Source organism: Micromesistius poutassou (assembly GCF_964030765.1).
Source record: "Micromesistius poutassou genome assembly, chromosome: 3".
Classification (NCBI taxonomy): domain Eukaryota; kingdom Metazoa; phylum Chordata; class Actinopteri; order Gadiformes; family Gadidae; genus Micromesistius; species Micromesistius poutassou.
In genome coordinates, this window is record NC_140273.1 from 15,182,316 (window position 1) to 15,202,691 (window position 20,376).

Genomic DNA, 20,376 nt, shown 5'->3' on the forward strand with positions numbered 1-20,376 from the left:
ATCTGTCAAAAATAAACTGATCAGAGTGGCCCAAAAACACATCTTCTTCCAGACCACTTCTCCAGTCTTAGGTGGCTCAGAGTGGAGGAGAGAGTTTCCCAACTTAAACTGTGTTTAGTCTACAAAATAAGAAATAACCTGGCACCCAAGTACCTAAGAAATTACTTCTCCAAAATTAGTGACATACACAATTATTCCACCAGGGGGAGTTCCACTGATTTCAGGCCCTGCCGTTTTAAGAGCTGTATGGGAAAGTAGATGAACATACTTCTCTCAATTTGACAAATATGTTGAAAAAATCATTTATTTGTATTTACAATCCCAAAACAATTATTTACAGAATTATAGACACAGAAAAATAACTTAAAATAAAAACGTTAACCACAATCAAAAGCAAAACAAACCACAAATGTAAAGAATTCCAAATTTAGAAAACTAGTGGTGTAATCCATTTTGACTGATAGCATCCGCCTGAAGATCCTGAAAAAATGTCATTACCATTGTAGTCACTGGAGCAATCTGCCCTTATTCCAGTAATACAAGCAGCTTAGCGACCGGTCTCGATACGTATAAAAAAATACTAATTAAAAAACCAACAATGAACGCCGGTGACCAGGAACCTTCAAGGACGATCAGACGGAGGTCAGATGTACTGGTTCCAATGGGGTTCGTTGGGCAGGACCTGAGCGAGCCGCAGAATGCAGCTGATGGTGGGCTCGTAGAACCATGTGTCTGTGGCCCCGGGGCCTGCTGCTGCCGGTTCTGCGTGTGGGTCGGCGTGGCGGGAGAACAGTGTGGCTTTACGACTCACTACAGACTTCCTCCTGACGCAGCCCATGTCTATGAGCGCCTGGAGACGAGAGAAAAGCGTAGCCTGTTGTCATGTCCACATGTCAACACAGCCCGTTATGGAACACAGCCTTACAGGACTACAAATGCCAACACATGTTGTACTACAAATGTCAATATAGCCTGTAAAAAGGACCACAAATGTTAAAAACACAGCCTGTTATGAAAAGGACTACAAATGTCAATATAGCCTGTAAAAAGGATTACAAATGTTAAGATAACATGAAAAAAAAAATATATATATCAAATTATCTGGTAAGGACTACAAATGTTAATATCATCATTGTCATTCTGTGTATGTATAGACTATACAGCCTTCCTCCCTTTAGACGGTGTGTGCGTGTGTGCTGTGCGTACCTGGATGAGATCGAGCACAGCCATTGGCTGCAGCGTGTTCTGGTAGTGCTCCACCAGGCAGTGCTGGGTGATGCCGGGCCGGGCCATGACGTGGTACAGGAGGCCCTCCAGCATGCCCTTACAGGCCAGCCGGTTGATGCTGCCGTCCACCATCCTCCAGGGCCGGCTGATGTAGCTCATCTCCCTGGAGCCACGCAGACGTGGAGTCAGAGCAGAGAACAAGGATCCCTTTTAAACTCGACATGTTTTATACAACTGAAGACACAGCGGCAACGGGTTGGTGTTTATACTTATGGATGGGTTTTCTTTTGTAAACGTGGTGCCATGCGATCCTTTTCAGATCAGACTTACTCGTCTCCGCCATCAGACGGCGCTGTTGAGGGAGGCGGGGATAAGACTCCCTCCTTATCCCTTCCCTCACACTCCTTCTCGAGCCCATTCTCCCTGACGTCTCCCTCCTCTCCCCCCTTCCTCGCCTTCCCGTCTTCCACCGACGGCCCCACCTCCTCCTCCTTCTCCTCAGCTACGTGGTCGCGTCTGTCCTCCAGGGCGCCGCTATTTTCTCCTCCCCTCAGTCCCACTCGCCCCCTCTTTCTGGGCGGCTCAGCCTCCGACTCGTCCTCCTCCTCCTCCTCTTCCTCCTCCATCCTCATCACCATCGTCGTGGTGACCTCCGAGGTCCTCTTGCGCATGAAGGGGATGCTGTGCCTGGTCTGCCAGCGGGGCCGCAGACGGCCCTTGGTGTAGCCCTGCGAGAGCCCGGGCTTCAGGCGCACCGTCAGCAGCCACGGCCGGGCGTGCTCCGCCAGCACCCAGCGCACCCCCAGCGCCCCCACCTGGACCACCTGGCACTCCTCCTCCAGCACCTGCACACGCCGTAACAGGGTTAGGTAGGATCGAATAGGACGGGACACCCAAAGCACACAAAGCCAGGAGCACTGAAAAAGGTGGGATAAGTGTCGCAGCAGTCATCTAAATGACAGAAAATTAATAAGTGCAAGAGCTACTAATGATAATTTCATAATATCTTGGTTGTTTGTATCATGAATATGAGCCTGAACGGGAAGAGGCAGTTATTCTTAATTTCATCAACGTAAAATATGTATATAAACATAAATGTATTCAAATTAATCGTCCGATAAGGAACTTGTGATTGTGTCATGGCCATCAATTATTTTTGTAGAAACGAGTCAGAACTTGATTGTAAACAAATTGCAATTAACCTTTAACAGTAGAAAATGTCATGATAGGGTTAGGGTATTAATAATCGATAGCGAACACAATGGCCCACTGACACACACAAAAAGACACACACACACACACACACACACACACACACACACACACACACACACACACCCACCCCCCCCCCCCCCCCCCCCCCCCTCACCTGCATGTACTGCTGCAGGCCGCGGGTGCGTCCCTCCAGGGGCTCCTCCAGGCGGGCGTGGTCCCGGTGGAGCTGCTCCTCCCCCAGGCCGCCCTCCCCGGCCTGGTCCAGACTGGCCCGGAGCGCCCTGCAGGCCTCCGTGTCCTGCTGGGAGAAGCCCCAGTAGGCCGTCAGCGGGGCGGCCCAGCCCTGCCCCGCCATGGAGGAGGGGGAGGGCAGGCAGATGCTGCGGGAGAGGACCGCAGGGACCAGGGACGGGCCGCACCGGGTCAGGTCCAGCGGAGGGGAGTCTGGGAGGAGGAGGAGGAGGAGGAACAGACAGGAGAGGAGGAAGAGGAAGGTGACTCAAATTAGATTATGTGGAGGAAGGCGGACAAAGTGAAGGAGATAACAGGAAATGATGACGAGGAAGTCGAAACATCATGAAGGACATTGAAGGACGTTATGAAGCGGAAGGTGAATACGATGAGGACAGATGGGAGAAAGCGGAGTATGAAGAGGGTGATGGAAGCCAGAGCCAAAGGAGACCAAGATGAATACGTGAAAGAGATGAAGACAAAGGGGGTGAAGGTGAAAGACAATAATAGAAAGGAGAATAAAGCGAGGGAGAAAAATTTATATATAGATGAAGATGGATATAAAGAAGATTGAGATCAGATGAAGGAAAGGAAGATGGAGATGAAGAGGATGAGAATGAATGCAACTAAGAGGCACCGATGTGTTTCTGTGAATCCGATAGTGTGGAGCTGGACACTGAGAAAGGTGTGATCTGTACTTACTCTGCGCGCTGAATATCTGATGAGCAGGCGTGTCGCGTAGCTTGAACCTCAAGGTGCAGGGGTCCACCACGATGTTGTCACAGGTGCTGAGGTTACGAAGTTGCACTACACACAGGAAATAAATTAAATTGAAACTGACCGCAGTCTTGATTAGGTATTCCTAGTCCACAACCACAGCCGACCCCAGCGACCGCCCTCTTCCTGAGATGACCCCCTAGGACTACCCCCTACCTCCCGCATGGCCGAAGTGGTACCTGACTTTACGGAGACAGGCTGACCAGAATGTGAGTGGCATGTTTGTGGTTGACAAATGTGAAAAATTTAACATGAATACTGAATGAGTGATGGACAAAAAGTCTGGCTCCACTGGTCCGCTCTGTTGAAAGTGTGCCTTTGCAATGTTTAACTAAAAAGGACTTTGTACCAAATGCAAGTGCTCTATTAATAATACACGATGAACTGCTGCTATCAAATAAAAATCATGCATATATTTGTTTTCAGGCAATATGTATCTGCATGTAATGTACTCTGTAATGCAGTACTATTCCAGGATAGAGGTAATACTAGGTAGTAGTGAGTACCAGTACTATTCCAGGATAGAGGTAGTTCTACATAGTGAGTACCAGTACTATGCCAGGAGACAGGTAGTACCAGTACTATGCCAGGATAGAGGTAGTACTACATGGTGAGTACCAGTTACCTATGCCAGGATAGAGGTAGTACTACATAGTGAGTACCAGTACTATGCCAGGATAGAGGTAGTACTACATAGTGAGTACCAGTACTATGCCAGGATAGAGGTAGTACTACATAGTGAGTACCAGTACTATGCCAGGATAGAGGTAGTACTACATAGTGAGTACTAATACTATGCCAGGATACAGGTAGTACCTAGACTGGGTAGCCATTCTGCCAGCGATTTGAGTTCGCCCTGCAGAAGGGTCTGGAGAAGGCCAATACATTTCTTTCTAGTTTCGATACGTTTTTGCGGGAGCCAATTACCAAGCTGGCTTTTCCCCCTGGCATACTATTGGCTGGTTTAACACAATGACGACAGGGAAGCGACAACAAGCAGCCAATTGTGTACAGACTCAATTTAACTCTGCCCGTTGATCACGCCTCTTGTGCTGAAGAAAATGACAGCAGCTTCCCCATACCAACGTGCAATCTACGATTGAGCTTGGTTTGGCAATAGCCAGGCTAGGTAGTACCAGTACTATGGCAGGATAGAGGTAGTACCACATAGTGAGTACCAGTACTATGCCAGGATAGAGGTTGTACCACATAGTGAGTACCAGTACTATGCCATGATAGAGGTTGTACCACATAGTGAGTACCAGTACTATGCCAGGATAGAGGTAGTACTACATAGTGAGTACCAGTACTCTCTATGGAGAGAGGTAGTACCAGTTACCTAAGCCAGGATAGCAGTAGCCCTTCATCATGAGGTAGCTGGTGTGTGAGACCGTAGCTTTCCCCGGCAGCCTCTTCTTCACTTCACCGTCATCAGCATCATCATCCTCTTCATCCTCTTCCTCTAGTGCAGTCATTCTGAAAGACCGGGTTAAAAGTCGTTAAAAGTTACATTCATTTAACAAGTAGAATGTGCCGTTTGTATTTACAGAGATGGGATGGGAATGGTTGGCGGAAAACACATATGTACCGTCTGTAGCGCAGTTCGTTCTAGTTGTGACCTTCTGATATTTGTAGGCGTTTATTATTTACTCTGTTTTCTGATCTACGTCCCATATTTATCGGTTAACCCAGTTTGCCATTTGTTACGTCATCTACAACCTGGATTTGCGGGAACAAACAGTTTTGTCATACGTTCTATTAGGACTGCGCAAATAATCTAATTTTGATCGCGATTTCGAGTTCTCAGTTACAAAGTGTTGTTTTGGAAAGAAATGCTGAATAAATGCATCATGTTTTCAAACTTAAAAAGAATCTTTTGAATAATCGGGATTTCAATATTTCTTCCATAATCGAGCAGCCCTACGTTCTACGATGGACATTATAATTGTGGTGGGTCCAACCACTTTTTTCACACGTTGCACAATCTTCCTCAGGGATTCGTTGGTTAAACCAGTATGACCAGATACCTCTATGATCTCCATGACAGAGGCTTAAAGCCAGTTCCACGTCCGAACAACATCGTCCGATCATGAAGCCTCACCTCTTGACCACGTCGTTCTTCCCCACGGTGTTGTCCACCAACACCACCTCCTTGGGGATGGACACGTGCACCGACAGCAGACCCAGGGACATCAGGGTCAGGGCCGCGGCGCACATCCCCCCCGGGGAGTCCAGGGAAAGGTGCATCATGTCCGACAGATCCTGGTGGTCCTCCAACGACGGGGTGGGGCCGTCCACCACGGGGCCCGCCGCGGGCTGCTCGTCCTGAGCCGAGGACGACTCGTCGGGTCTGGAGGGTGGAACTATGCCTCCAGCGTTAACCATGAAGGAGTCCTGCGGTGCGCTGCACTGGTTCTGTGGGACTTTTCCTTCCCTGTTGTCTTCTTCCATCTCCACAGGTTCTTCTCCTTCTTTGCTATGATTGGACCCACCTGGTCCAGCACCGCTGACCGTATCTACGCCGTCTGTCTGGATCAATGCCTCGCTTACAGGCTCCTTGGCAGGTCCCGTGTGGTCGCTGGTGTCCCCGTCCGTTCCCTTGAGGTCACCAGTGTCCCCGTCCGTTGCCTTGAGGTCGCTGGTGTCCCCGTCTGTTCCCTTGAGGTCACCAGTGTCCCCGTCCGTTGCCTTGAGGTCACTGGTGTCCCCGTCCGTTCCCTTGAGGTCACCAGTGTCCCCGTCCGTTGCCTTGAGGTCGCTGGTGTCCCCGTCTGTTCCCTTGAGGTCACCAGTATCCCCTTCGGTTCTCTTTTGGCCACCGGTGTCCCCTTCCCCTTTGTCCTTCGTCACATCGCTCTCCACCAGACTCGCCTCCGTGGGCACGGGGTCGCTCGAAGCCTGCAGGACGTCCAGCCTGCTCTCGGCCTCGCTGTAGAAGCTGGTGGTCTTGCGGCTGTCGCCCGTGCCGTTGTCGCGCAGCGCTCGTAAGAAGCGGAAGGCGTCGGTGCAGAGGGCGGTGGGGAAACGCCACGTAAAGCACCTGCCCGGGGAGGAGTTGTTAAACATGAATGCCAGGCACCGACATTTAAGCCAATACAAAACACCAATTATTATCATGACAAAATTGTAAATATTAGACACAAAATGTGACCGCTGACATATGAAGCGTATTGTTTACTAATCAGTCCTATTGAAATCGCATAGATGTCAATGCTAATGGTCAACAACAAGCCTACACAATCTACACAGACAATCTACACAAGAGCATTGTACAAGAAAACTAACATCATACCCAAAATACCAAAACACTTTATTATTAAAGGTTGTATCAGCGATTCTAGGACAAAACATAAATGATCACGTTCATTCATCTCTGTAGGCAGCATATGCTCCGAGATCGTACACAAAAACAAACTAACCAATCACTGACAAGGGGTAGGTGTTGTGGGGTTTTGCGCTGTGTTCATGATAGTTTTTACTGGATACACAAAGACGGAAGGGAGGGGCGAGGCTGGCTCTGTTTGTTTGGGATCTCGCTTCAAATACCAACAGAAGTGAGGTCACCCAACATCGCTGATACAACCTTTAATGAGTGGAGCGACACCCTTGACACCGGCGACCAGTCCCACTCACTTGTAGTAGGTCTGGGAGAGCTGGTAGGACATGGGCAGGATGGGCAGGGCGCGGTTCTTCTTGGGCCCGTAGGCCTTGTGGACGCGCCGGCGGTTCACCAGACCCCTCTTCCGGCACTGGATGAACACCTGGCACAGGACCTCCTGGTTGAACAGGCTGTACATGTGGAAGGTCTGGGGAGCAGAGAAGAGGTGGGACACTGGATGTGAGCTTGTATACACCCTGCACCACAAAGGGTAGATTAGAATAACAAAATACCATTCAAATAGAGCAGAGGGTAAGTCAACTTTCTGAACAGAATAAGACACATAAAATGCAAATGCATTACATAAAATTCAGACACAGCGGTGACAGAACCATTAAAGTAACAGGATGGAAAAAACAATTGACCAAACATTTAAATAAGAGTTAAAAACTAAAAAGCATGAATACCTGGAACAATTGATCCTTATACACGACATGAGTCGTAGTAATGCATGTTATAAACGTTGGTCAAATCACACAAATGAATAGGTTCACCATACCTGAAAGGAGCGGGTGGACTTCATCTGGGAGTTGGACATGACCAGGGTGCTCTGGATGAGGTTGTGCAGCACTATGGCGTGGATGTCCTCCGTACTGCGCTCACAATGAAACGATACACCGGCTTGTTTCAATGTACCGTTACACAGTAGAGCACAACGTACCATTCACGACTGTGAAAAACTCCCCAGAGGAAAAAAATAAAACAATCATCACTTACCAGGAAAGAGCATCTTTGAAGGTCCTCTGTTGTTCATGGTCTATCGTGAAGACCTTGTACCTGACACACACACACACACACACACACACACACACACACACACACACACACACACACACACACACACACACACACACACACACACACACACACACACACACACACACACACACACACACACACACACACACACTTAAGTTAAATTGGATCGTAAAAGGATCGTAAAACCAAAGTATATTCTAAAACGTAATAGTACTCTAGTACCGAGAGAAGAGCAGTGACTTGGTTTCGGGGAGAGTGACATCACAGGCAATCGTCGAGGAGCTGAACTTGTGCCTCAGTAGCCGCGTGTACTCACTGAACGCTTGTGCACAATCCTAAAACAACACAGAGATGCATCACTATGGAGATAATATACATAACAATGCAGAGATAGTATCACTATACAGATACTATCCATAACAACACAGGGAAAGTATCCCTATTCAGAGATAGTATCACTATATAAGGATTAAAATTTTTAATTAATAGTTTTTTGCTTCATATTGCATCGTTGTTAAAAACAAATCAAATAAAATGTATTAACAGACCTCTAGTTTGTTTGGATCGGCTGGTTTCTTTAGCTCCAACTGGTCCATCAGAGCCTTGTCCTGGTAGACCTCAGCCAGACAGATCCTGCAACACGGAGCAGAGTCCACATCAGTGTGTGTCCGCGTGCATGTGTGTGTGTCGAGTGTGCGTGCGTGCGTGCGGCACCAGACCTGTGGTTGAGCAGGGTCTGGGGGTTCTTGAGGATGTATCTGGTGCGGCGGCCCACTGCCAGAGAGGTCTTGTCCATGGAGTTCTCCAGCTCGGCTTGCAGCATGTCCCGCACCACGCAGTAAGGGACGAACGGACGCGTCAGCTGCAACACGGCAGCAGGGGACTCATCATTACACCGGCAGGGGTCCCCTCGTTGTTTAGTATTAAGGTATTGATTTTCAATGACTCTTGGTCTTAAAGGTCCCATATTATACCACCGCCGTTACAAGCTGTTTTTGAAAATCTGCTAATTTAACCTTTATTTAACCAGGGAGAAATCACACTGAGATAGATATCTCTTTTACAAGTGAGCCCAGGCCAAGGTAGCAGCACACAATTAGCACAGAACAGACAAAGGTAATCAATAGAGACATAAAACAAGATGTCATCTACCTGAATAAATAAATGAATCCACTGCTTTGGATCAAAGCAGTGTGTGCTGAATATTTAAAGTAGAAGAGGTGGGTCAGTCAGTCAGTGAGTGAGTGTATTTGTCTTGCCTTGTCGTTGAGAAGCTTGGCCGCTACTCCACACAGCATCAGCATGGAGTCCTCCTGCAGGGACCAGAAGACCCGCTGTCGGGTCATCATCTTCAAGGCCCGGTGGTCTGCCTCGTCGTGGGCCGGCACACGCGTCTTGGCCTCTGGCAAACACACAGGGCAGGGGGTCAGAGTCACATCAAGCCCAGTGGCTTGATGTGGTTTGTCTACCCACACATGGCAATTACAGTGTACACTTCTCAGGCCAGTGCTAGACAAAAATGCTGGATTTACATCCCTGTTCTCGGTTATCACATAAAAATAATATCTTATTTTTTGCTCATGCAGCTGGGTTTCATACGTGCAAAGACATGATGAAATGATGATGAAATATCAGGTCTTAGCAATCAAATCGATGGCCAAGTTTCACCTTATCCATCCTCAGTCTTCATAAAGCATTGCTACCTTTTCTCTTCTTGCGAGGCACCTTGACCACCTCCTTCCTGGTCCTCTTCCTCTTCTGTCTCTTCCCGCCAATCACCTGCTGATTCCTGCCGGCTGGTTCCACCCCCACCTGGTCACATGACACAACAGGCCATAGTGAATTAGAAATTATACGGTAACCCGTGCACAAGAGCTTACATCTAAAACTACTGGACGCATTTGATACTACTTTAAATAGAGCATTGTCAATTGCAATACCAGGCTAGGGATTTGAATATAACAGGATGTAAATGTGAAAAAATAAACAGAAGTCTAATAGAATATTTTATTTTTGAAGATTTGTTTCGTATTGATTTTGTTTCATGAAGAAAACAACGTGGACTACCTCTGCAAACTCCATCACCCTGGCCCGCTTGGTGGTCATGCCGCGAGGTGCAGTGGATTCTCCTGTGAGGACAGGCATCGGCATTTCAGTCATTTAGCATTAAGTCATTCAGAAGATGCTTTAGTCCAAAGAGACATTTATCCAAGGCAGAGAATAATGAAAGCCCAATATCTTCATTGCAATAGCTATAAAAAATGAGTACAGAGTAGCTTTAGGAATCAGAAGGAGACAAGAAGATATATTTATGAAATAGTACATAGGCCTGGGCGATATGGCTGAAAGACATATCACAATATAACATGGTAACTAAATTACCATGCTGGATTTAAACACTTCTGTTTAACACTTAATATGACCTTCCACTGATCTTCATCGATAAATACTCCAATGTCGATACAACAATGGAAAAACACTCAAATATTGTAAATAAGTATGGAACTGTGTTTGTGTAACAAACCCAGCTGCTAGAGACTGGACCTAGATGGTCCAGTCTCTTATCGATATATATTGAGCATGTTTTATATTGATATTGATCAAAGGTCTATCATGATACGATCATTTATTGTTTTATTGCCCAGGCCTAATAGTACATCATGAATTGAATCATAAATCATCATCATAAATTTAAACTGACTTATTTATGGATCATCAACAATTTGAACAATGTTGTTTGGGCGTAAGGGGAGAAAGAGCAGGCCACTCACCTGCTTTGAGGGCCAGCCTGAGAGCGTTCTTGCTCAGCAGGCTTTTCAGCCTCATCTTGCTGTTGATCAACTCTCCGTCAATCAAATTCTGGATAAACCATACAGGCAGAGACACAGACACACTTTTTAGCTTGTGTTTCTATGTAATAATGTTTATTTGGAGAGTGCATAATAATAAGCTACAATGAGTAAAGAAATTCATTCACAACACAAACCACGCATATTGATAAACCTGATGCATCAAAATGTATAAATAATGAACTCTAAAAGCATATATTTTTTATTTTTGTTAAATACATACGTTTTGAAAAGAGTGCAACAATATTGGTAATGAAAATGTAAATTTAGATCGAACCACCGTCATGAATGTCAATGTGTACGGGAAAATCAAATGCGTGCAACTCATACTCGGAGTGCATACCTTTTTACAAGCTAGGAGGTAGTTGGTCCACAGCCAGTTACGCTTCAGGTGAGCAAAGAACTCGGAGTCCAGACCACCCGCGCCTTTACCGTCCCCTGGAGTCGAACCGTCGTCCAACTCGTCACGCCTGCCCCTGTATTCAAACAGAACAAGGGAAGCGGAAAGAAATCAAAATCAAAGCAAAATGAAAAAAAATCCTGAAGAAATTTACCAATCAAACACGCGTTTGTATTTTTGTTCCTCTAAGGAAGAATTTGTATTCTATACATTTTTTCGGGGATTGGATTTGTTTTTCTGAAGGCGACCACCTACTTGAGGAGATAGGCCAGTTTGAGGAACCGGGAGCGATCGGGAAGCACTAAAGAGGGCATAGTGATCTCCTTCTCCGCTCCCCGCTTGCCCCTCACCAGTCCTGATAAAAACATGATCGTACATTCGTGAAATATCAGTAAAACTACATAAATACAACTTGAAAGCCATGACAGCCACTGATAGCATTTAACATTGGCACTACAGTGGGTGTTCCCATTTTTTCACACACACACACACACACACACACACACACACACACACACACACACACACACACACACACACACACACACACACACACACACACACACACACACACACACACACGTGTCTCTGACTCACTCTTGACAGACATGTCTATTACAACATAATAACAACATGCGTGGTACCCAGGGGTGTGTTGAGGCAGACGCAGAGGAGGTCGAACCAGTAGTTCTCCACGTCGTCTGCAGTGGTGAAGTGGTACTGGCGCCTCTCGAAGGGCTTGTCTGGGTTCTCGGTCACCTGCCAATAGTGGGGCTCTGCGCTGGTCGTGTCCACGATGGTGGCGTGCTGCCTGATGAATATGAACACCTGGACGGAGGTCAGAAGGACATGTGGTTGAAGCAGATGGAAAGGGAAAAAAAAAGCTCTGTAGATAGAGGACACAACGTGTTATCTATAAATTAAAGACAAGAATATTGTGTGGAGATGAGTCACTGTAGGACACAGCAGCAGCGTCATAAAGCACTTCATACCTGGTCCTTATCCTGGAACTTCTCCATCGGACCAAACTGCAACAGGCCCATGTAGACCAACTTCTGCAAGTTCTCGTAGAATGCGAAAATATACTTCCTAAAAGCAAAGATTAAATACTATTAATACTATTAATAAGTGTGTTGTTTCGCATGACACGGCATGTGTAGACATTTTAAATATACATATAAAATGTACCCATATTAAAACTGACCGTTTGTAAAGCAGCTGCCTTTTGATCTGCGCGGGGAGGACTCTGACGAGGTAGTGCTGCTTCACAGGGTCGTTGAGGTACTCATCCAGTCCCTCGATCTGTGTGCAGGAATCAGAATACATCACATCCATTAGCACCCACACACACACACACCAAACAGACACACGATGTGAAAATAGCCTTGTGTCTTCTGTTGAGGAGATGGGTGGACTGTTGGGTCCTGGTATGGCTTCAGAAGACCAACATGCAGCTAAAGATCTGGCATGGTGGCTCCGTGGTTAGCACTACTGCCTCACAAGAGCAAGGCTTGTCAATCAAAACGCTCAAACGTCTTTGCCGCTGATATTAGATTGAGAATTCTACTATAGATTCATAAAGCCAATAAAGATCCAAAACTCTAATATGGTTACAGATTGCTACTTTAGATTCAGAATTGCAACACAGATGCAGAAGGTAGAAACCGTGCGTGCGTTTGAGAGTACCTTAAAGTTTATCTGTGTGACCTGGACGAAGATGGAGAGAGGCAGGCATAGCACCACGTCGCTCACCAGGGCCCAGCCGTGGCCAAACTCCTTGTGGACACGGAGCGGAGGCAGGTACCTCTTCCAAGACAGCTCGTCCGCAAAGACTGCAGGACGGCAGCGTCAACAGAGACTTTATTTTGGCAGCCGCCTAAACACTCCAATAGGCATTTCACACAGGCACGAAAGTCGGACACAATGTGATTCTCGGTTGTATATGAAATCAATGCTGACTTCTGCTGCATACTTTTGGCGTCATGTCCTGCCTCCTACATACTCTACCCATGCGGCACCTCTCGTCTGAACGGGCTCAGGATGATGTATTGGAAAGCACATCTCACTCACCCTTCGCATTGCATTCCGAAGATCTTGGTTTCAGCATCTGCACTGAATCCTCATCTCCCGGGATAGCCGTCTCGCCAGACTTTTGCGGAATTGAAGCGTTTTCGGCGCCGTGTGTGTTTTCGCAGTCGGAAGGATTCAAAATTTCACCGTTTTGTCCGTTCTCCGGTGCGGGCGGTAAAATGACCTTACTGGAGGAGGAGTGGGAGGAGGAAGAGGAGGAGGAGGTTGTATTGTCTTCTGCCGGTTGTGATGGCTTAGGGGAATCCGTCCCTCTGGATCCCTTCTGGTACGGGCCGTACACCACGTACCAGAGGAAGGTGTGGACAAGACGCAGACGGTGCATCTTGGGCTGGAAACCCAACGTCCTGCTCAGTCCTCGGACTATGGAGAGAGAGAGACACACACGCACAAAGAGAGAGAGAGAGAAGATGAACAACACCGTGACCCACCTGTGGTGATACTGTTCCATAGCTATTCTTAACAGAATAGCTGTGGAACTGTATCACAAATGAATACATAGATAACATGAGAGAGACAAGATCTTGGTTTAAATACATTAAAAAAATGAATATAAAAAAGAACAGAACCTGTTGTTGGCATAAATGCATCCTGTGCTTCTGGGCTTGTATTTTTGACCGCCTTGTTCTTCTTTGAATTAGGGGCGTGGGCACTGGTGTTGCTCAACTCCATCCCCTGTTTGGCCTGCTCCTGCTGCACACTGAGTGAGGCGGAGAATGGAGACCACAGAAGAGATGGTAGAGAGACAGAGGACAAGAGAGACACAGAGAGAGACCACAGAATAGAGACACAGAGAGAGACCACAGAACAGAGAGCAAAAGAGACAGAGAGAGACCACAGAACAGAGAGCAAAAGAGACAGAGAGATACCAGAGAAACAGAGAAACAGAGAAACGGAGTGACCACAGAACAGAAGGGCAGAGAGTGAAGGAGAGAGAGACAGAGAGAGTGTGAGATATAAAAAGAGGGAAAAGCTTGGCTATGCAGAATAAAACTAAATATAGATAGATCGGGCAATCAAAAGTATAAGGAAATTGCTTTGCACATGGGTTCACTTTGTTTTCTGCACATGTTCCCTTAACACTGCACAGCTTAAAGAGAACACAGGTTTTGTTTACAGAGCTGAACCAGACACGGCAGAACCCTGCTATTGGCTATACATGCCGGCTGTACTGACCGTGCAACAGCGTAGGAGCCGGAAATCCTGAACCGGACCTGCTCTATAGCACTCTTCACCATGTTGTCGTTGGGTTGTACCGACGGATGAACTACAAATTCCACCTGTGAGCAGGAATAGTAAAGGTAGGGAGAGGCCATGAGTTAGGGGAAATGTAGTTTCAAAAGGTTAATACAAACCATTCCTTTTTTCCTATTCAGATATCATTACTTCAATAAAGGGTTTGAGATTGAGGTCAAACAAAGACATTTGCAAACTATTCCAGCAGATAAGGAGTATAAGAACTAACCAATATGATGATAAGGGATTTGAACCAGTGGTTCTATAACTATTTGTAGTACTATTTTAACTACCAATGCATAATGTGTATATTTTAAGTTAACTTTAAAATTGAAGTGGTATGTTTTACTATGATTAACCAAAGTGTTGACATGTAGATTCAAAGGCATAATCAGAGTCAACAATTGTATTGAAGGTGGAATATTTGTACATTTCTTAAAAACCAACATTAAATATTTTAGAAACATTCCTAGTACAATCCTTCAAAGTATCCCTCTACACATTCCCCAACCATGCGGAAAAGTCCCTGGTGCATACATACCTTCTTACTGACTCCGTCCTGGATGACTGTGGTTCTGAACATCTTCACCAGGCCCTCCTTGGACAGCATGCGTATGAGACGGAGAATGGACTTCTTGCAGCACTTGGTGCTGGAGCCGTCCAGCTTCTCGTCGTCGTTGATCATCTTCTGGAGCCTGCGTTAAGAGCCTGTATGTTTACCTCCATAATTCCCTGTCCCTCATGGATATATATTGTTATTTAATCCCAGAAGGGAAATGAACGTGTCACAGCAGAAAATACAGGACAAAAATATATAAAGAACAGAAAAAAAACAAAGATTTAAAAATAGAATTTTAAACAACTGACGCATAGAGTCCCTCTACGATCTTGACACTGCGCACCACCTCCACGATCATGTTCTTCCTCTTTAGCAGACGGTAGGTCTCATGACTTCGCTCCAGTCGGGTCCCTTGCTTCTGCACCGACCCAGTGAGACACAGGTATTATTTCAACTCAGAGCAGGCGACTTTTACATCAGTTTCCAATAACCTCATCATTGGTGGAAAAAAGCAGTCAGACAAACCTTCCGCTTGGGCATGTCCTCCACCACCTTGATGCTCTTCTGGGCGTCGTCGCTGGCTGAGTCCACCTCTCTCTCATCCAGGCCGTCCGTGGGCCTCAAGACAGAGTCCCCCTCCACCTCCTGGGAACTCTCTGATAGGAGAAACGTTCCTTGTTACAAGATGTCCTCTCTCACAACACAACACAGATGTTGTCTTCGGGGCTTACTCATACCTGCGGCACAGGAAGACTCCAATGCAGAGAGCTTGGACACGGAAGTCTCTGGCGTTTCACCTGAACGGTCACACAGCATAACGACACAAGTGAGTACTGTTATGTCATGATAGAACTTTCAACAGCAATCTGCTGGTATGTTGGTCTTCAGGCTTTGACCTTGAGGAAGCTCGTCTCAATGAGCTTCAATTGTACACAAATAATATGGCACTCATATCCCAGGTTGGGGTAGTGTGCTCACGTTTGATTGGTGTAATAAGAGTTGCCAGGGCCTGCTGCTCCGGGACCGGCGTCTTCTGGCCTCTCCTTCCCACACTCCGCTTCTTGCCTTTAGCTACAAAATCAGGGTCCTCTCTCTGGATGTCCTTGGCCGCTTTAGGGGTTCCCTTCGTGGTTTTGGGCTTGGGCCTGGGGGTGGAGGAAGCTTTGCAGTTGGGGATAGCTTTGCGAGTGGAGTTGGGGGTCCCGGCATTCTCCTCGGGCAAGGGCTCAGAGGAACACAGCAGCTGGTTGCGTTCCCGCTCCTTTGCAAACTGCTGCATGTGGTCACTGGCGCTGACGGACCTGCATGGTTGGACCAGAAAAATGGGTATTGATGTGAGGTTTTGATGTGAGAGAACAGAACATATATTTTAAATAAGAAAAAGAAGCTTCTTAGGTGATACCCACATGTGGCCAATGAACTTTGTGGTCCTCTGTCGACCAACGTCCACCATGAAGCCCTGTGAAGCAAAATGGAACAGCACTTATTTTGTGAACAAGGATATCAAATGAAGTTGGTACATGGCAGGTATAAAAGCGCTTTTTGAAACTTAAATCTCCCATCCCAACTGAACAACCTGCATGCCAACCCCCACTATGCATTCCAAAAGGCCCAAAGCTTACCTTAATCATGCCGTCCCTCTCCAACCTCCGGCATAACATACGAGCCTCCAGCTTACCAATGTTCATCACCACCTGCAAACTACTCTGGGAGATGCCTTTCGTACCAGAAGACACAACTTCAAACCAAAACACAAGAAGGAGAAGGAGAGGGGAACTGTTAAAACCAAGAAACCTAGGAGTAACTTGTTTGGAAATGGTTTTGAAATTGACTACAATTTAATGACATTCTCCGCACATCCTAAACTCTTTTCCTGATATAAGTTTTAGTGGGAGGAGCAATCATACGCACCGATGTGATAGGCCTGTACAACGAGATCTCTCTCCATGATAATATCATGTTGAGGAAGACCTTTTCTGCTCCCTCCCACTCCATCTTCATTTTCCTCGTCATCTTCCTCGACCATTAATTCTTTCTTCTGGTAGGGCTTTAGCAGTTTAAGACAGCGCACAGTTATTTTCGTTCCTGGAAAACAGAAGCCACACATTGAAACCAATTATCAAAAATTTGCGTGGACTCAAGTTACTCAAGATAGTCATTTCATCTCAATTGGCATGATCTTAACAGTAACAACATCAGTCCGATAAGCCAAAGAAAAAGCACTTGATTTAATACAATTTTGGATATGTTGGCCATTAAGATTTGAGTCCCATACTCCTTCGAAAGACATCATCAAATCCCCATATGACGGCAGTCTCTAGAATAAGTGCACATTAGTGGCTAAAAGGGGGACCTTTCTTGGTGTTGCAGGGCCCGGCACTGGGGTTCAGGTCTTCCAGGGGCAGGGTGACGAGCTGGACCAGCTTGTAAGAGAGCATGTAGTGGTACACATGCTTGAATGTCCTCTCGTGCACGTTCTACCAAGAGAAACACCTTAATGAGATGAGATCTTATTCTTTTTTTCCCCAGAGGTACAGGACAGTATTACAAATTAAAAAGAGATATATTTTACGTTTAGATTCGAGGGTAGGTATCCAGGAGCAAAGGTTACTACTCCTGTACATACAAATATTCACTTAAAGGGCAATTCATTTTAGATGCATTTTTTGTAATATTTGTTGAAATAGTCTTTACACGCAAGCATTTCAAATGTTCTAACAATAAAAAAAAAGAAAGTTGGACACTTTCAAAATCTAGCCCTTCTCTAGCTGATTCCTCTAAATTGCCTACTCAAGCATTAACTTGAATCGTTAACGTGCAAGAAGTTAAGTTAAAGAAGAAGGTGGAGATGCGGTTCTTGTGACAGCTACCTCTCTCCTCATGGCACAGCGGAATTCAACCAAATCTCAAGAAGATGAGATCATGTGAGTGAAAGACAAAAAGAAAGGAGCGAGGGAATCGTAACTGGGAGTGGAGAAAAAGGAACTCACAAGTAGTTCTCGGAGGGTGATGATAGAGGCAATCTGGCCAGGGGCATCCTGTAGAGTGTTGGACAGGTTTTCCATCAGAATGTCATACTTACTCCTCCTACACAGGGAAGGGGGGGGGAGATTGTCAGACATGTTCAACATTCACATTAACACCAAGTGTTCTTTTTTTATTTTAATGAATCAATTATAAGAACATGTCCAATCTAGCAGGTAAAAACACAGAGCTCTACAAGAAACTTGTTGATTAACGATTTTATTACATACATTTAACATCTAATCTACCATGTCATTAATGAGCATGAAGGGAGCTAGGCACCTTTCATCTCGAACTCGGAGTCAAAAACCTTAACCAGTATTTAACAAACCTGCCTGTGCCTGTTCTACAGTTACACACCTGAGGACGTGGAAGCGTTTGATCAGCAGGAGTATAGAGTGCTGCTGTTGACCGGTGGGCAGGCGTATGACGTGGGACTGCATGGTGATGAGGCCATGTCGATCCAGACACCTTCTCAGGTAGTGCAACTTCCCAGGCTCTGTCCTGTTCAATTGAAATACCACTTGTAAATTTACTTAAAATTTACTTAAATCAAACTGACTCAAAAGGTTATCGCCGCAAAAGGCATTATGGCACTAGATTCAAGTTTCTCTCCATGACCAAATGAAGGAAAAGCAGCATTAATGCCAATGAAATGCACAAATTCCAGGCTTCCTCAGCAGGGTCATACATTTAAGACACTTAAAAAGAGAACAGCATTAAGAAACACCATTATTTTAAAGAAAAATATGCACAAAATGCTAGCTGACTTTTTTTTTTATCCGAATAGCGCAATATGCTGTAGAAATGTGATGGATGAAACGTTTAATGTACTCAATGGAAGTGTGAAAGTCAGACCTGAAGGAGGAGTGCAGGTCCCTCTGCAGCTCTCCCTGCCAGCGGGCCCGGCCCAGCCGCTCCAATATGCAGTACGATTGGTCGGTTATTGTCAAGTCAGGGTCACTGTCTTCACCAATAAGGACGCGGAACCGCTGCTTTTGGGACGCCACCACGACAAGCTTTCGGCCATATCTGAATGATAGTAAGCAGAGGTAAGGAATTGAAAAGGGAAGGGATTGCTACAAAACAGTCAAAAACCAGACCTATTATATGGGGCCGGTGTATATCGCATTGGGAACCAGACTACTGTGTTTCCTTATCTAGGAGGGCCACCTTGACCACAGTTAGGCCGCCTAGGCTTTTGTTTAAAAAAATACTATAATAATAGTTTATTATCCATTTGTTTTTTAACACATTTATCGACTACTTAACTTATATAGGCACCACTGGCAAGTGTTTTGGCAGTAGGTGTTGGTCAAAACACAATCCCTTTTAAAATATAATAAGAATATCCCTTTCCCAAGGTGACATTAAAAGCCATATCCGATACCGACCCCATCCCCTCTCTCTACCATCCCATACCCTCGCAGCAATTCATTGACCAACCTCTTGACAGCCTCCTCTAAGCAAACCAACTGTTTACGTTCTTCAGTTCGGACATTTTTCGTCACGTTTTTCCTCTGCTTATAGAAGGCGCAGGAGCCTTGTACTCCATCCTTGTCGTCCAATACCACATTGACTGGGTAGACGTCGTTTTTTGCATTGGAAAAACTTATGGTCGTCTGAATGCCTGTATCGGGGTTTATGTCTGCGAACCTGCAACATAAATGGTACATGGTGTCTGGTTTTCACGGGGTTTCATGAAAACTAAGGGACAAGGAAGGACCATAACAGCAACCGAGTTTCGCCCATCCAAATTACACTTCAAGATGTACATCGGATGATATAACGTTAATCTACTAGAAAAGCTGGGTTTCCATTTATAACTAATTAGCCCTATAATAATATAGACATAGTGCATAACAACCGGAGTTATTAGACAAAATGTTGAGTCACCTGTCAAGCAGCACAACATCCACTCTCTCCTGTGGAAGTTCATAGAAGTCCAGGTCGACATTGTTGATCAAGGATCTCCAAATGAACTCTTTTGTGTACGAGTCGAGTTTGAGGGGGAAACTTGGACTTCTGTTACCAAGACGGATCCACAGAGAGGGAATAGTTATCCCGTCAAGTCCTTCTAATGCTACCTCATCATGCACTATACTCAGTGCATCCATGGCATGGCAATGCTAAATAAATAGCTTCGTTAGCTGTTTAGCTTGAAACTAGGGCAATAAACTGACGAACACAACTACCGAAAGGTCTTCTGAAAGCCGGACATTGCTATGGAAAATTATTGTTTTTATCGAGTTATATTTGGCAACTCACATACTTTGAATTCATATGTTAATCGAAATAAAACTTCGATATTAGCCGCGTACAAGTGCAAAGAGGCAGAGTTCCTGTTTTACGT

At 45.8% G+C, this 20,376-nt stretch overlaps 1 protein-coding gene across 1 annotated transcript; it reads right to left on the minus strand.

The window, feature by feature from the left end:
- Positions 1-312: 312 nt before the first annotated feature.
- On the minus strand, positions 313-20,359 carry gtf3c1 (general transcription factor IIIC subunit 1). The gene is made up of 40 exons (XM_084465691.1): positions 19,920-20,359; positions 19,470-19,679; positions 18,882-19,055; positions 18,384-18,527; positions 17,990-18,086; positions 17,353-17,476; positions 16,911-17,084; positions 16,622-16,737; positions 16,406-16,458; positions 15,978-16,300; positions 15,737-15,796; positions 15,525-15,655; positions 15,308-15,417; positions 14,982-15,135; positions 14,381-14,484; positions 13,774-13,904; positions 13,187-13,567; positions 12,803-12,948; positions 12,321-12,418; positions 12,109-12,205; positions 11,761-11,944; positions 11,372-11,471; positions 11,060-11,192; positions 10,639-10,726; positions 9,935-9,996; positions 9,571-9,679; positions 9,127-9,269; positions 8,587-8,729; positions 8,416-8,500; positions 8,090-8,202; positions 7,826-7,885; positions 7,608-7,701; positions 7,084-7,256; positions 5,552-6,490; positions 4,790-4,926; positions 3,376-3,480; positions 2,597-2,886; positions 1,558-2,072; positions 1,207-1,390; positions 313-850 (listed from the first exon to the last, which is right to left on the minus strand). Exons 1-40 carry the CDS (start codon positions 20,138-20,140, stop codon positions 644-646), a joined length of 6,912 nt encoding a protein of 2,303 aa, XP_084321817.1. The 5' UTR covers positions 20,141-20,359; the 3' UTR covers positions 313-643.
- Positions 20,360-20,376: the final 17 nt, after the last annotated feature.

Coding starts and splice junctions, on each gene's coding strand:
- gtf3c1 (XM_084465691.1), bottom strand. CDS start 20,140: ATGGATGCACTGAGTATAGTGCATGATGAGGTAGCATTAGAAGGACTT. Junction 16,738..16,910: donor TGTACAGGCCTATCACATCG/GTGCGTATGATT, acceptor TTTGGTTTGAAG/TTGTGTCTTCTGGTACGAAA. Junction 11,472..11,760: donor CTGCCTCAACACACCCCTGG/GTACCACGCATG, acceptor TGTTTTTATCAG/GACTGGTGAGGGGCAAGCGG.